We start from the raw sequence: 16,809 nt of genomic DNA, 5'->3' as shown, positions 1-16,809 counted from the left end.
TGCGGACAAACGCCGGCTCCCTTGGCCAATAAAGCGAGATGAGCGCCGCAACCCCAGAGTCAGTCACGACTGGACCTAATGGTCAGGGGTCCCTTTACCTTTACTAGAATACTGTTCCATGCTGTTGTTGCCATCCAATCTTTTCAGTCTATAGACCAATTACCTCGATGTGCTGAAATATGTAGCAATATCTCTGAGCTTATCTATCCAGTGACAAATTGAAGCTTAAGATGTTATATAGGAAAAGTTGTGCAAAGAGAAAGTAGCTGAATTTTTAAACCTGGTTGTTAACCCACGGCATTACCGACTGCAACCCTCAAAACGTGTCTGCCACAAGCCATGAAAGTTTTCTTAAAGAGTGGATCACCTTCAGCCAGGAGCAACTGTACACCCTATAAGAAGAAAATCCATATGCCTGTTCTGCCCCACTGCTTTTCCCCAGTAACAATGGAAGGTACACTGGCTGGTTTGCTGGATCTCACTAGCTGATCACAGTGACATGACCTACGTAGGATACTAATTCAAAAGGCCTGCACTGCATTTGAATTTGATTGCCTATTCTTAACTGCTGCCAAGTTAATTGAGCTTAGTAAACCCAGAACAGGGATATCTTGTTGGAGGATTTACTCATCCAACTTTTGCTTTGGTTGCTTTTAATGAGTCTCACAGATAGCTTAACTACGATGATGATAATTTGTACTCTGCTCATCTGAATGGGTTGTTCCAGCCACTCTGGGCAGCTTCCAACATAATAAAAGCATAGCAAAAACATCAAACATTAAAAACTTACAACCACCACATAATAATAATAATAATAATAATAATAATAATAATAATAATAATAATCTGTTCTTGAACAGAGAGTTAGAGCCAATTAATGTAGTGAAGTGTTTTGTAATGTGCTTACCTAATATGCTCTATACGTAAGAGACCTTAATTTAGCCTTTCAAAAACCTGACATTGACTATGAAAGGATTATATGAATTTAAGAAGCATTGACATGTCAATCATTGCCATCAAGACTACACAAATTGATAGAACCCAGAAAAAAATCCAGAAACTTCAAAAAGAAACATAACAAAAAAAAGCTCTCACACATAGCTTGAAATGGAAAAATGGAAATGAGAATAGAAATGGCGTGTGAACTCCTCTTAAGGAGTATCTTCTCTTTCAGGATGACTAGTGAAATACTTTTGAAAGCAGTGCTTTAAAATGATACAAAGCCAATTCACATTGCTGCATATATCTTAGACCAAAGACTCAAAGGCAGCAGTGCCTGGCTAGAGGGAATGTTGATGCAACCATCTTGCTAAAGTTAAGCAGGTCTAGGTCTGGTTAATGCTAAGATGGGAGAATATCTGGAAACCTCATGTACACATTCAGACCCATGATGGAAGGACGGTTGACTATAAATGAAATAAGTAAACAAATGTTTGTGATTATAGCAGCACCACTACAGTTGATTGGATTACAGTGGTACCTCGGGTTAAGTACTTAATTCGTTCTGGAGGTCTGTTCTTAACCTGAAACTGTTCTTAACCTGAAGCACCACTTTAGCTAATGGGGGCTCTTGTGGCTGCCGCGCCACTGAAGTATGATTTCTGTTCTGAAGCAAAGTTCTTAACCTGAGGTACTCTTTCTGGGTTAGCAGAGTCTGTAACCTGAAGCGTATGTAACCTGAGGTACCACTGTATTAAACAAACAATACATCTTAAGGCTTTTAAGCAATCTCAAATGCTGTGGTAAACAGAACAAGAAGGAATGCAATCAGAGTTTGATGACTGTATCACTCCTGCAACATGGTAAGGCCTTTATATAATGTAAGAGTAGAAAAAGAGGGAAACCCCAGGCAAATGGGGGGGGCAGGGGGAGAGTAAAGGGGTAGAATAAACCATTTGATGTTCAAAAGTTTATAATCCAGTACATTTCTGACCCATCAGGTCCTCCCTCAGAGAATTTCAAAATTTCAATCTAATATTTATATTTTTTTATTAATAAAATATTCTACTTTCTTGTTTTAATATAAGTTTAATCTATTCTTAGAAAACGTTCCCCACCCCTGCATTAGAGTATAGCAGCTGAGCTGAGCACTAAAAGTGAGTCTGAAATTTCCAACAAACATCTTCAAACTATTCAGGACACTTGGAAGAACGACTTCCTCAAAGACAAAGCAAGGTTGTTCTGGGTGTAGACTTCATTTGTTTCTAAACTTCATGCCCCAAAGAAGCAAATCCTAAGAGCAAGGCAAACAGCTCTGATAAGGCATAAAATCAAGGCTATCAAAAGGCAGGAAGCACCACTTAGATTCTGTATCAAATCAACTAGCATTTGGCCTTTGGGTTTGGTGCCAAGTGCTTGGCATTAACTGCTCAGAAGGATATCAGTGCTGTAAGGCCAAATGATCAAATGTGTAAAGTGTTAAAAGGACACAGCCCCATACTTAAAAGTCGAAGCCAATTTGAAACATGGATTGTTGAGTCCTGAACTACTACTGCTATTATTATTATCATTATCATCATCATCATCAACCTGCTTTTCACCCCTATGGTTCCATAGGCATCTCTCTCATTTTTAAAAAGAAAGAAAAAAGAGTAAGTGAAAAAATAAAAAAGAGCAAGAAAGTCTGGCAATCAAGCCAAACTTAAATTTCATTTCTCAGCTGCAGAACGACTGATTTAGAAAACTGTGCATCAGCACAGATGAGCTGATCCATTCCAAGCAACTCTATTTATTTTTTAATTCTTAGCTACTTAGGTCCCCTCTAACACACACAAAGTGCACAACCAAGATCAGAGGAAAGCATTTAACCCTCATTCTGCAATCTTAAGCACTATAAATTTAGTGGAACTTACAAGCAAATATAATTAGGACCAAGTTGTAAATCTTTTTTATTCCAAGGTGAACTGATAGGAAAATATCACATGAGTTGCTTTCCAAGTAATTTCCTCCCAAGTTTTTAATCAATGGACCCAAAGCAGGGTGACCATTCAAAAAAATGAAAGAAAAGGAACTTGCCCCTGAATATATAATATTTTATTATTACAAACTAGAATGAACCACTGCAAAGTATCAGTTACCACTATGGTTGTCTCCGAGAATAAGAAGTAGAAAATATGTGAGCTAACGTTTATCAGAATTTCTGTTGGGGGAAATCAAAACAAGCTTTCAGAACTTCAGAGATCATCTTTAGGTACTTCATCAAAATGTACCAAGAGTTTGAATTCAGATACTGTGTTTGAAGTGACCTATAGCTCTTGAGCCTAACTGACTCATGCTGTCATCTGTGGCACAAGTGTAACAACTAACAGATAAGATCCCTTCCTGGAGATGAGACACACCAGACTCAAAATATAGCTGGCATATTATATTGTAACATGCTCCAGCGACATCAAGCTTAGCCGTCTCCATCAGATACAGGAAGTTTTGGGATCAGGCCAGGATCAATTTTTGAAAAAAGTAAGCAACAGGGGAGGCACAACAGAGGTTTCCAAAATAATGAATAATATGCAGAGAGAGGGTTGTGTTCAGTGAAGTCACAGTTCTGAAGTTACGTTACTTGTGCTCATTAACTTCAAGGGGTCTACTCTGAGTAAGACTAGCACTGAATACCACCCAGAATGTTTCCTTCTCTGAAAATGTTAGAACCAGAGATTGCCCAATGAATAATAATAATAATAATAATAATAATAATAATAATAATAATTTATTATTTATACCCCGCCCATCTGGCTGGGTTTCCCCAGCCATTCTGGGCGGCTTCCAACAGAACATTAAAATGCAATAGTCTATTAAACATTAAAAGCTTCCCTAAACAGGGCTGCCTTCAGATGTCTTCTAAAAGTCTGGTAGTTGTTTTTCTCTTTGACATCTGGTGAGAAGGCGTTCCACAGGGCGGGCGCCACTACCGAGAAGGCCCTCTGCCTGGTTCCCTGTAACTTGGCTTCTCGCAGCTAGGGAACCACCAGAAGGGGGTAGAGATTCTCCTTCAGGTATACTGGACTGAGGCCGTTTAGGGCTTTAAAGGTCAGCACCAAAACTTTGAACTGTGCTCGGAAACGTACTGGGAGCCAGTGTAGGTCTTTCAAGACCAGTGTCATGTGGTCTCCGCGGCTGCTCCCAGTCACCAGTCTAGCTGCCGCATTCTGAAGACAAATGGAAGTACTGTATTTTTTGCTCTATAAGACTCACTTTTTCCCTCCTAAAAAGTAAGGGGAAATGTGTGTGCGTCTTATGGAGCGAATGCAGGCTGCGCAGCTATCCCAGAAGCCAGAACAGCAAGAGGGATTGCTGCTTTCACTGTGCAGCGATCCCTCTTGCTGTTCTGGCTTCTGAGATTCAGAATATTTTTTTTCTTGGTTTCCTCCTCCAAAAACTAGGTGCGTCTTGTGGTCTGGTGCGTCTTATAGAGCGAAAAATACGGCACTTTGCACAGTGTATACATTGAATTCACTCTCTCAGGATATACTGATAGTCCCCCAACTTGGATGGGTTAGACAAATTCACAGAGGATAATGCTATCAATGGCTACTAGTCACGATGGTAAATGTGCTGCTGGCATCTGTCCGTCTCAAGAGACAATGGAGATGAGTACAGTACTGTAAAGCTCAACAGTGTGGTTTCATTTTAAGCCTGAGAGCCAAGTCCAATAAAAGGTATCATCTTACTCAAAGTGCAACAAGGATTCATTTAGCTCAGCGCACTCGTTTGGTCACCTGGAATTATGTGCTTTACTGGCAGTGTATCTGCTATCTATGTGGCACACTGTGATCTGGAAGGGCGGGGGGTGAGGATTGAACTAGTCCATGTGAACTATTGGGAGAGTTTGTTTGTCGCCTATTTCAAGAGGCAGCAGACTATATCCTGCCCATCAGGGATCTGCCTAATAATAGGTTGTTACCCGTAACATGGTCAACAATATTCTCATTTTCATTTTGTCGATTCCATGTCGCTAGTTTAACCCCATAAAGCACCACTTTTCATTTAAATCTCCCCCCCTCCACACACCCCCAAGTCATCTACTGACATCTTTGCCCCTAAATAAAAGGCAATCATGCAGCCGCATCAGCCTTTTCTTAGTTGTAGGAAACATGAAGGTTTACATGTTACAATAAACCAGGGCTGCTGGCTATCCTGACTTATTGGAATGAACACTGGGTTGCAGCATGTTATCCAAATACTCCTCCTTTACTCCTCTCCGGCACGAGTGGCAGAAACAAACCAGGAAGCCATAATTAAGCTTGGTTTTCCATGACGTTTGAATCTTGTACTGTGGCTTGTTTTTTACCTAACGAGCCAGGGGGCGGGGGCGGACCTCATTTTATGGCTGGCTGACAATCCTGGCTTGTTAGGAAAATACAAACCACAATCCCAAGTTCAGATATTGCAAAAAGTCAAGCTTAATTGCAGCTTCCTGGTTTGTTTCTTCCACTTGTGCCAAGGATGGAATAAAGAGGGAGAAATGCCTCTGCATTCCCGAGCAACCAGCAGCCCTTGGCTATCAACATGTGTCAATGCACCAAGTCCTCCTCTAATACTGTGTTGTAGAATCGCTCACAGTTAGGAGGATGTTTGGTTTGGCCCCTTGCAGCAGCAAGATTTTTAAGCAGGTTTTCCTAAGGGATGCTCCTTAAATGCAATTGTTACAACACTCTGAAACTTGGGCGTCCAGAACAGAACAAATGCAATCCAAAAGAGATCCTACTAATTGCTTAAAACATCTTATTATCCTACTGGAAATATGGCCCAAATATGTATAATCTGCTTTGATGAGTATTCTTTACCAGTTCATCAAACTTGCTGCTCATGTGCTCAAATACCCAAGACTCTGGATTTCTCACATTCCTGAGTCTGGGCTACTACTGATATGTTCTGGAGACAGCCTAAGATGCATTTAATTGTCACACCTCCTGGTTTGCTTCAAACACTAGGAGTTTCACCTTCTCAAACAAAATCGGCTTATAATGGGCCTATATTAAATGCACCTCAGCTGAATGAGCTAAGATGAAATGAAGAGCCAATTACTGTTTCGTGGGCTAGACAAGAACAAGATGAACACCACTGTAACACAGGCTGTTCTCACTCAGAGGCCACAAGACTAATCCAGAACACACTTGGTGCCAAAGAGAACAGCTGATCCCAGTGCCACCCACCGCTCTGTACAGCTAGACTAATACATCTGGTACAGCCGATTCCCAACAAAGTCAACATTTACTGGTGATGTGTGGGCCTTTCAGCCCTGTATACCAATTCGGCGTCTGCACAGTACTTCACAGTCTGTATCTGTCACTGCAACAACCCTGTGCTCACCAACATTCCCATTTTACAAATGGGAAACTGAGGTCCAGAGATGAAAACTAGGCAATAAACCCACCAAGAGTGTGACTAAGCTGGATTCCAAACCCATGTCTGTCAAAGAGCAATATCTAGTCACTGCACCATAATGGCAAAACATCAAATAGTTAAAACAAGCATTTAAGCTTGCTAAGCTGGGAAACTTTAGTAGATGGGTTGCCAACATTGCACCTGCGGGCACACCAGCACCTGCAGAGGCCTTCCCCGGAGCCACAAATTTCAACTACTCTGCCCCTCAACCTGCTGAAATTATTTTATTATTATTTATTAAATTTATATCCTGCCCTTTATCCACATCAGGGCAGTTTACAACATAAAATTACAATTAGGCTTGAAATAAACCAGCAGTGGTTTTTAAAGCCTAAGTGCTAGCAGAAGGGGAGAGTGATTGCATGTGTGTGACTGCATTGTGCACACATGTATAGTTTGTGTGTGTATGGTATCCACAACAGCTTTGCTGGTTTGCAAATGTGTCCATGGGCCCAAAAATGCTTCCAACCTCTGCTTTAGCACATCTAGTTCTTAAACACAAATTCTAAAAGGGACACATAGTACATGGATCACTTCATACTCCCCTGCTCTACCCACAATGTGTGTGTGGTGGTGAGGGGAGCTTAGCCAATAGGAAAATGTAATCTTCATGCAAAGTTGAAAGAAGCAGGTTCAGTATTACAAGGAAAAACTGGTTCTCCAAAACTTACCAGTACATTGATATTCTCCTTCTGGCTCAGCAATGACCGTACTTCCTCTATATCACGATTAAAGATGGCTTGGACCAGAGGAGGCTATAGAGGAGGAGAAAAGAGCAACTGTAAAATAAGCAGGATGAGAAAGGGAATAGCTATGTGCTAGCTTATTATTTCATTTTTTTCCATCTGGATCTTTGTTATTTTTACATACAGGCAACTCCCCATTTGCGCAGAGGTTGCACCCTGGGTCATTACATGCATCGGTAGAGTGTGCATATGCCCACCCCACCCCATTCTGGGGCCGAAAACGGCACATGCACCAAACAGTCATGTGCCAATTTAACATGTGCAAAATGCTTGTCCCCTGTACTTGTATTCCCTTGTTATATTGTGAGCCCCTTTGTGAAAAATGAGGCCTTGAAAAGCAGCCTCTGGGAGCTCATAACCAGGACTTCTGAGGGTATTTTGAAGGAGAGGCCTGGAGTGCTATCTCATGGTATACATAGGACCAAGACATGTGAATGGTGACAGAACTGCTGCAGTGACTTGCAACACCTGTACCATGTTTGTCTTCCTACCTGAGAATGTGCAAAACTACAACAGGACAAGCTGGCTGCCATGCCCTCACCCCAGACACAGATTTTGGGCCAGAGGCTTGCAAGAGTGGTGAAAAATACCGTATTTTTCGCTCTATAAGACGCACCAGACCATAAGACACACCTAGTTTTTGGAGGATGGAAACAAGAAAAAAAATATTCTGAATCTCAGAAGCCAGAACAGCAAGAGGGATCACTGTGCAGCGAAAGCAGCGATTCCTCTTGCTGTTCTGGCTTCTGGGATAACTGCGCAGCCTGCATTCGCTCCATAAGACGCACAAACATTTCCCCTTACTTTTTAGGAGGGAAAAAGAGAGCAAAAAGTACGGTAATTTTTAAAGGTTTCTTCAGCTGTGTTTGAAGCAAGTAATAGGTCCTTTGTGTGAAGAAGACGGAGAATTGCTATTCTGACAGACATAAGGCGGAATTGCCTGGTGCCTGTCTTGACCCAAAAGGAAAGCAGCGGCCAACCTGGTGATTACAGAATAAACGATGCAAGAAGGTGGCTGAATGCCAAGTTACAAAAAGAGATGGTAAGGGAACACTTAGCTACTTTGCCTCTGTCTATAATCTGTGAGAGAACAAGTGAGGTCCCTGCAGACTGGAGACAGGTAAATGTTGTCCCCATATTTTATTTATTTATTTATTTTTATGTATCACATTTGTGTACCATCCTTCGCCCGTAGATCTCAGGGTGGTACACAGAGTAAAATACAAGACAAAAACATTAAATACTTGATAAGAACAAATACAACAAACCAATAAACCTCCCCCCCCCAAAAAAAACACATTTAGAAGAGGTATAAGATGTTAATTAGACAAAGGCACCAGTTGAAAAAGCATTCCACAAATGGGGAGCCACAGCAGAAAAGGCCCGTTTTCATGTTGCTGCCTTCTTTCATGCAGGGGGGCACATGAAGATCGGTCTCAAATGATGATCTCAGGGTCCAGGTAGGTTCGTGTGAGGAAAGGCACTACTTGAGGTATTGTGGTCCTGAGTCATAGGACAAAGCCAGCACTTTGAATTGAGCCCAGAAACTAATTGGCAGCCAGTGCAGTCAGGCGAGGATTGGTGAGCAATCTGGCCACCAATTTCTGCAGCCAGAGGAATCTCATTTCTTTCTTTTTTTTCCCTAAAAGTTACAAACTTGGTGGATCAGGGGAATGCTGTGAATGTAGTGTATGTTGATTTCAATAAAACAGAGGTTGGGCGGTCATCTGCTGTGAAAGCTTTAGTTGAGATTCCTACATTGCTGGGGGTTGGACTTGATGACCCTCAGGGGTCCCTTCCAACTCTACAATTCTGAGATTCTCTTATTCTAGAGATAAACAAATATAGCATGCCACAAAAATCTGAACAAGGTATAAAAAGCCATCTCTCTAAATAGGTTGGATTGACAATTCACCTAAACAGCACAACACACCAAACTCATTTTTCAAAGGTATCAAGACGACTTTCCTAACACCAGTGAGAGACCGAAGTTGGGAGTTTCATATGTACAAAGCCACTGATCAAATCTGGGACCAAATACTGAAATATGCATACTGCAACTAAACTATGGCCCCTCCTTAGAGATACAGACTAAATAATACCTGCTACTACAAATATAGAAATTTCCAAGCACTGGATGCAAAGGGCCAAATTCAGTAAAAGCCTCTATCAGGTTTTTATATCTGACTTCTGTGAATGTATTTCTTCTTGCTTTTTTAATAAAGCAATTGTGTTAAGTCAATTACCCTAGAACAGAAACAATACGTGTTGGCGATTATCTTTAAAGCCTTAAATGGCTATGGTCCAGGATTCCTGAGAGATCACCTCCTCCCATAGCAACCTACCTGCTTCCTAAGATCAGAAGCAGGGTGGAAGCATCTAAGGTGGAAGCATAATTGATGGTGACAAGCAATAGGGCCTTCTCAGTGGCTACACCAATACTATGAAACACATTAACTTATGGATACCCCCCTCTGGCTTTTTTCACCTGCTGGGGAAGACATTTGTATTCCAACAGGCCTTTGCCTTCAAGGTGCTGCTGTTTTATTTAAACCTATGTTTAAACCTATGCCTGTCATATCTTCCTTCACATTTTATTCTGCAACTTTATTTCTATCGTACATTTTTCATTGAATGTTTGTTGTATGTTATATTGCTTTAAATTGTTGTAGGAAACACTGAGTGGTGCATGGACACTAGAAATGTGAGACAGAAATCGCTACATAAATAATGAGCCAATTAATCTAAATACCTATAAAGCAAATGCTTAATTTAACAAGTCAGGGCGGATGCACCAGAATTCTTTAGACTACTGACAATGTAACTACAATTCACCAAGTCAATGAAGGAAAACATTTACCTAAATTCACAGGTTTGGCGCATGCAAATACTTCTGAGCTTGCCTTTTACCAATGATAGGTAATAAAGAGAAAATTATGCTGAATCTTCTGGCTAGCTGTAGTTCCAAAGGCAAGGATCCACAAATTTTGGCTCAGCTCAGTAGACAAGTGACTATTCTGGGTTGCCACTGACATTTTCTCCTATCCCAGATTCCTGTGGTATGCAAAGCTCTACAGCAGGCAGAATCAGCACAACTCTTGGTGCTTCTGCATGCTCCAAAGCTCAGTGTAAAATGCAAGAACCTCCCCCGCTTCCAACATTTCTCTTCATTCCAGAGGACTCGAAAGAAAGGAAATAGAGGTCTTACGTCATGCTGAATGTTGGCACTTCTGCCTGTTCCAAGCTTCAATGCAACAACACAGGAGACCTCCTCTGAGTTCTCTGCAATTTGTACTTCCTTCTGGGCATTTAAGGCTCTGATCCCAACCACACTTACCCAGGAGTCACCCCACTGAATTCAACAGGACTTACTTCTGAATGCACATGGTTAGGATTGCAACCTAAACCTTTAAAACTTACGAAGATGTCCTGGAGTTTGACCTAAATATATTTTACAATTGTTTTGGGGAACTAAAGCACACGTATCTAAGGGCACAATGCCTATTCAGCTATACTGTCAGCAGCTATACCTTTCAATACCACCCAGTCCACACACACACGTCCTGCATATTTCTATGTACACTGGCCAGAATGTAAATTCATTTTGACTGCATAATTCTACCAAGCCTTTCCTTGTGCACACACAACGCTTAACACGCAAAGCTTGTAAGACTCAATTATTTATCATTTATAGCTCTGGTTTGCAAGGCATACACTGAATAGGCATGCAATCAAAGTACACAAGCAAGATGGGCCCCTTATCTACTTGGCACAGCTCTAAACAGCAATCCCATGAGAAGAGGGAAAATATAGTAGAGCTGTACCAAATGCCCCCATGGCCCTCCTACACACAGTGCAGCGTGGTAGAAAGGCAAAGTGGTTGCCAGTCCCATCTGCTCATCTCGTCTTCCAAAAGAAAAACTCCAGCCTCTGCAAATCTTTCCAGATGCAGCGTTTTTGTCCAGCTAACCCCAGGTTTACTTCCCTCCACCAGAGTGCTTGGATATAGCAGCAAAAGGAGGAAGGCATAAAGGGGGAGGGATGAGTCATCCAGATGGAATGCAGGGGACTCTGCATCCCTCCTTTAGGGAGAAGAACAATTCCTAGATGATCATCATGCCTCCACAATTTAGAGTTGGGCACCTCCTTGAGCAGCTGGAATGACACACCTAATAAGGTGAATGCTTTAGCTTCAAAAATCCAAGTTACACTTGTGTGGTTTTAGTGCTGGACCTGGAAAACCTAATGACACCTATCTATCAACATAATGGGAACATTAATGGGGCTGGAATTTTTTTAGAAATTTCCAAGAACCTGTTTCAGATTTTTAGTGCCAGCCAGAATGGGTCCAGAGGTAAAACTAACATAAAATTTCTAGCTCAAGCTATCGGAAACTTGGAATTTTGCAGGCCTAAATATAAATGATTTACCTCATAGGATTGGCATGAAGATAAATAAGAATTATTGCCATGCACTTGCGATTGAATATGCTTTGGAAGAAATTATCATATATGCCAGATTCTGGCTTCCAACTCCAAGAAATGGAGGAGGCAGTGCATCTGTTTGCACATACACGTAAGTCCCTGAAAAGTACAATACAAGACAGGCCGGGGGGGGGGGCAGTGTCTATCATTCAGGCAAGTGAAGCCCAGAGACAGTCATGGAGAAACCAGCTCTGTTCCTTCTTTGCCCAATGGCAACAGATGGATAGCAGGGAAGGCCCCCCGACTCATACTACCCAAACTCCTGAAAGGCATTTCACCAATAATGATGATGATGATGATAATTACTACCACCAGGCAGATCGACCAGGTGGAGCTTAGAACTCAAATCACATCTTCACCATACATTTAAAGCTCACTCACACCACTTTAACAGTCATGGCTCCCCAGCCCCCAAACAACACTGGAAACTGTGGTTTTTTTAAGGCTGCTGGGAAGTGCAGCTCTGTGAAGAGCCTCCTAACTAAGTACCCTTTATGTACAGTTCCCAGGATTATTTGTGGGGAGCCATAAGAGTGCTTTAAATATGTGTTCTGGATGTGATCTCAGGCACTGCAGTGAATCTGCATTGGCCAAGTAAACATTGCACACTTAAGTAAAAAGGCAAAATTCCTCAAAGTGGGTGGTATTAAAAGAATAAATGTTTCTGGGATGTCTGGAGAAACAGAAAAATGAGTATGATAGTTTTGGTTACTATCCCTAAGTTTACTCATGCACATAGTAATTATTTTCTACATTAAGTAAGGGAAGCCCCTGTTACAGGAATACTTAATGCAGAACCCTTGGGGTTTCATTATATCCTGTAACAAATATCGAATGGTCAACTGTCATCAAGTTTACCATCTTCTAAGAAGCAACGGGTGTAAGAGAAATTCAACATATGTTTCCTGCTATATTCACAGAATGAGGATCAGATGCCAATCTACTGGGAAACATAGGGCAACCCTAATGGAAAGAGATCATTTTATGGAAGAGATAAGCAAGATTAACCTCATGCAAGTAACAAGAATGGAGAAAATGCACAGGCTATGCAAGAAACCAACACAAAGGCCAAAAGCACAATAGCACTAGAAGGATTTGAGATTTACAAGGTGCAAAAGGGGAGAGAGTGGTAGAAAAGGTGCAAGTCACCTTTTGCAAGTGTGTTTATATGCATGTGAACAGAAACAAAGTTCATGAAAAATTTCTTGCCCATCTGTGCCACAACGCAGCTGAGCAGCAAGGCTGACTTTGGCCAGAAGGAATTGTCATTTGCCTTGGACCAGTGGTCCAACTTCCAAGGCTCTGAAACGGAGAGATGTTTAAGAAGTAACAGGAGGCTTGAACCATGGGCAGATACACTGGTCTGTATAAATGAATAGGGGCATTAGAAAAAAATGAGGAAATAACAGAGGCAATCCAAAGACCTGGCCAAGTCTGATGCAGTGATGGATGGGGGAAGCAGACTATGGACAAGAAACAGGCTTGCTAGAAAAATCTGTCTATACCTGGGGAAGGCTCCTGCACCTTTTAGAACTTGCACAGAAAAAGGAGTCCTGCCAGGTGCAAGTTCTTCTTTCGCCCCAATACTATATGTGTGTGTGTGAAATTCACCTTTCTGTTGCCACTTCTAAAAATACACAAAAGGTCCTGTGGCAACAGAGGGAAAATATCGTTTAGGATGGGGGGGTGTTTGAATCTCAGAAAGCAGGAAAGAGAGAGAGATAGAAGCTAGCACAAAGTGTTAGCAATGGGGAGAGGAGAAACGTGTGTATGGGGGGGGGGTGAATTCGCAGGTGCAAATGCGAGTCAAAAAGCTGGTTCCGAGGATTAGATAGATAGCTAACTAGACAGAGATGGAGGGGAAAGCGAAGGGATTTTCTAGCAGAGGCAAAGGAAGAGAGCCGAGATCCTGGAAAACAAGCAGCTCCTTCGCCTTAGGCGGGAAAGAAACGAGGCTTCTGCGCGGAGCCCGAGCGCCGACGGCCTTCTCGGGATGTCGGCGGCGGCAGCATCTGGCTCGGGCCCAGGTCCGCCCGCTCGGCTCCTTTTCTCCTGCCTCCCCTCGTTCTCCAGTCTTGAGGCCGGGGTTCCCTCAGACGAGACCCCAGGGCCGCTCCCGGCGCGCGAGGGTGGGCGGCTCCACACTAGGCCGCGCATCCCCGAGCTTGCGTAGCCGGCGCGGCCGAGCGCGGGAAGGCGGGAGCCGAGGCCGGGTCTGGTGCCGATGTTTGTTGTGCAGGATGGTGAGGGAAGGAAGGAGGGCGGCGAAAGCTCATTTTCTCTCTCTCTCTCACACACACACACGCACCCCCCACCCCGGTACCTGGTCCGTGATGCTGAGAATCCCCATCTCCGGGCGGGGCCGCCCCCCGCGCTTCGCTCAGCAGCGCCGCCGCCTCCTCCGAGCTCCCGGCATCGATCGCGCTTCGGCTGCCGCGGCGCCCTCCGGCTGCTGGTGGTGGGGCGGGCGGCGAGAGCAAACTGAGCCCGCCCACCGGAGGGAGGAAGGCAGCGAGAGGAGGAGGATGTAGGCCTGCGCCGAAGCAGCGACCCCTGCCGGGGAGGCCCAGCCGCCGAGGCCCGCCCTGTCCCAGGGGGCGGCGAGGCCAGCAGCCCGCCCTGCACATCTCGAGCGAGGGCTGAGGGACTCTCGTTCCAGGCCTTCTCTCCTGAGGGGAGAAATGGCCCAGGCCTGAGGCGCTCACGCAGCATCCTGGGAGGCGGGAGGCGGCTTATTATTTTTACCTCAGGCGCTTCCAACGGCTTTAAATTTATTCTGGTTTCCCTTTCCCGCAAATATTATTTTTGTTGCTTCACTTAATTCGGGGATACAGGGCACCTCTGGCGCCTCAGAGTAACACCCAAGCGTGTGGCACTAGCCATGCCATATCCACACTCAGCCATATGGGCTGGTAATAAATAAAGTATTATTATTATTATTATTATTATTATTACAGTATTACTATTATTCCTGTTCCCAAATGCCTACTGAAACATCCTAGGCCCCTTCGCTTTTTGTTTTCTTTCCCTACACATAAAAGTACTGCGATTTGGTGTTTCTTAGGGGCTCCTCCCTTCTAAATTTCATCGCCCATTATGTTGTGAGACCTAAGGGACTGGCCTGCAAATAATTTTTTTAAAACGTTTTGTGAAGTGCAATATACAAAATGCGGCACTAGGTGGTGAAAGCAGGCTATGTAAGATTCGATGTATTTTTTCAAAACTTTTTTTAAAGTAAAAAAGCATTTTCACAGTGTTTTTTTTAATATGTGTGCAGATTCCACCCTGCTTGATGCACAGGAAAGGCAACACCGAGGGAGGGTTTCCAATTCGATTTAGCCATTCTGATTTGGGACTGTGGTGGTGTTCGCTCTGTATTGATTAATGTGAAGATGGCGAGCGTATGCAAGCCACTATCACAGTGATCCCCCAAGGCTCAAAGTTGGCGCTAGGGCCTTCTCAGTAGTGGAGCCCTCCCTGGGGAACATGCTCCCTTCAGATGTCAAAGAGATAAATACACAATTTTTAGAAGAGATCTCAAGGCAGCCCTCTATTGGGAAGTTTCTAATGCTTGATGTTTCATTATGCTTTTATATATCCTGTAAGCCACCCAGAGTGGCTGGGCAAACCCAGCCAGATGGGTGGGGTAGAAATAATAACATTATTATTATTCGCAAACAGACGCAGCCAGAGGGTTTGACTCGGAAGAAGCCCTAGCTTCAGTTCAAGTAGGCTTACGTTTTCCTAGGTGAGCAAGGGTGCCAACTTGAACAAAATATTGGGGGGAGCCAGGTAAACCCAGCCCTGCATTTGATCACATGATGCATTACATGCACAGCATTTGAATGGCAATGTCCATCAATTTTTTTTGAGGGGGTGACCCCCTCAAATATTTTATTGGAGGGGCCGAAGACCCCTCTGCCCCTAGAAGCAGGTGAGAGTGCTTTAAGGTGGCAGGCCTAAAAATATTGCAGAGCCTCCTAGTGTCCCTATTTTCTGGATTTACAGATTTGATCCTAGAACGTCCTTGGGACATTCCTTTTTTCATTGGAGAAATGTTGAAGGGTCTCCTTCTTCTTTGGCGATCACTTGTAGCTGAGGAAAATAGCCTTCCATGAACACGGTTTTAACAGTGAGTACGTAAGTGACTGTGGAGGCCAAGTCTGGATCCACACATCCTTCCACAGTGGGCACATAGGTTTCTAGGTGGGAATTGATCATGGTGAGGGTTTGTCAAATGTGTCTTCCTCTTAGCATGTTTCTCCCTTTTGTCCTGAGTTCAAGTGTCTTCAAAACCCATGAAACCTTTGGTAAAGGCTGTTCTCCAATGTGAGCGCTCGCAGGCTAGTGTCCCAATTGTTGATGCTTATACTACATTTTTAAAAAAATTGCCTTGTCTTTAAACCACTTTTGTTGACCACCAGCATTACGCTTTCCATTTTTAAATTTGGAATAGAGTAGTTGCTTTGAAAGACAGTAATCAGGCATCCGAACAACATAACCAGTCCAACAAAGTTGATGTTGAAGAATCATTGCTTCGACATTGCTGATCTTTGCTTCTTCTAGTACACTGGCATTAGTTGGAGGGTATGGGGTTATGCGACCCCCAAGCCAAGGTGACAAATAATTATACAACCTTTGGAAAACGTCTGAAGGCAGCCCTGTATAGGGAAGCTTTTTAATGTTTATTATGTTTTTATATATGTTGGAAGCCACCCAGAGTGACTTGGGCGATGCTGTTAGATGGGCGGGGTATAAATAATATGATTAGTAGTAGTAGTATGGAATAGGACATCCCTATTTTCATCAGAGAAATGTTGGAGGGTATGTTAACTGATTAATAAAAGCTACATGTGCAAAACTCATGAAAGGTACAGGCAACTCTCTATTTACACTGGGGGTTACGTTCCAGGGGATAACGCGTACAGCCAAAATTGCATATAGTCAAAACACGTTGGGGGCCGTGGCAGGTGGTATTGCCAAAGTCTTTTTTCCCAGGATACCCACCCATTTTTATTTTATTTTTTAAAATTCGCCAAGTGCATAAAGCTGAATGCACACAAGTTAAATGTCTGTAAGTTGTGAATTACCTGCGTATGTGCCGTTTAAAGAAACAGCGTCCATGTTTCTCAGTGCCCACAATATTCATTCCTCAATAAAAAGGTGCATGCATTGCTTCTAGGAAGATGATTGGAACA

General features: G+C 43.2%; 1 protein-coding gene across 2 annotated transcripts in view; it reads right to left on the bottom strand.

The window, feature by feature from the left end:
- ANKRD52 (ankyrin repeat domain 52) overlaps positions 1–15,217 on the bottom strand; it is a 65,462-nt gene extending 50,245 nt beyond the window's left edge. The window contains exons 1-2 of one of the 2 annotated variants that reach the window (XM_083599191.1): positions 13,935–15,217; positions 7,053–7,136 (exon numbers count right to left, since the gene is read on the bottom strand). In XM_083599191.1, the coding sequence (XP_083455317.1) occupies positions 7,053–7,136; positions 13,935–13,961 (111 nt within the window). In that variant the 5' untranslated portion in view covers positions 13,962–15,217. The remainder of the gene's footprint in view (positions 1–7,052; positions 7,137–13,934) is intronic. The other variant, XM_083599190.1, reaches the window with a different exon arrangement.
- Positions 15,218–16,809: the final 1,592 nt, after the last annotated feature.

The sequence above is a fragment of the Podarcis filfolensis genome (genome assembly GCF_964270895.1).
Source record: "Podarcis filfolensis genome assembly, chromosome: 2".
NCBI classification, from domain to species: domain Eukaryota; kingdom Metazoa; phylum Chordata; class Lepidosauria; order Squamata; family Lacertidae; genus Podarcis; species Podarcis filfolensis.
This window is presented reverse-complemented; position numbering and strand designations above follow the sequence as displayed.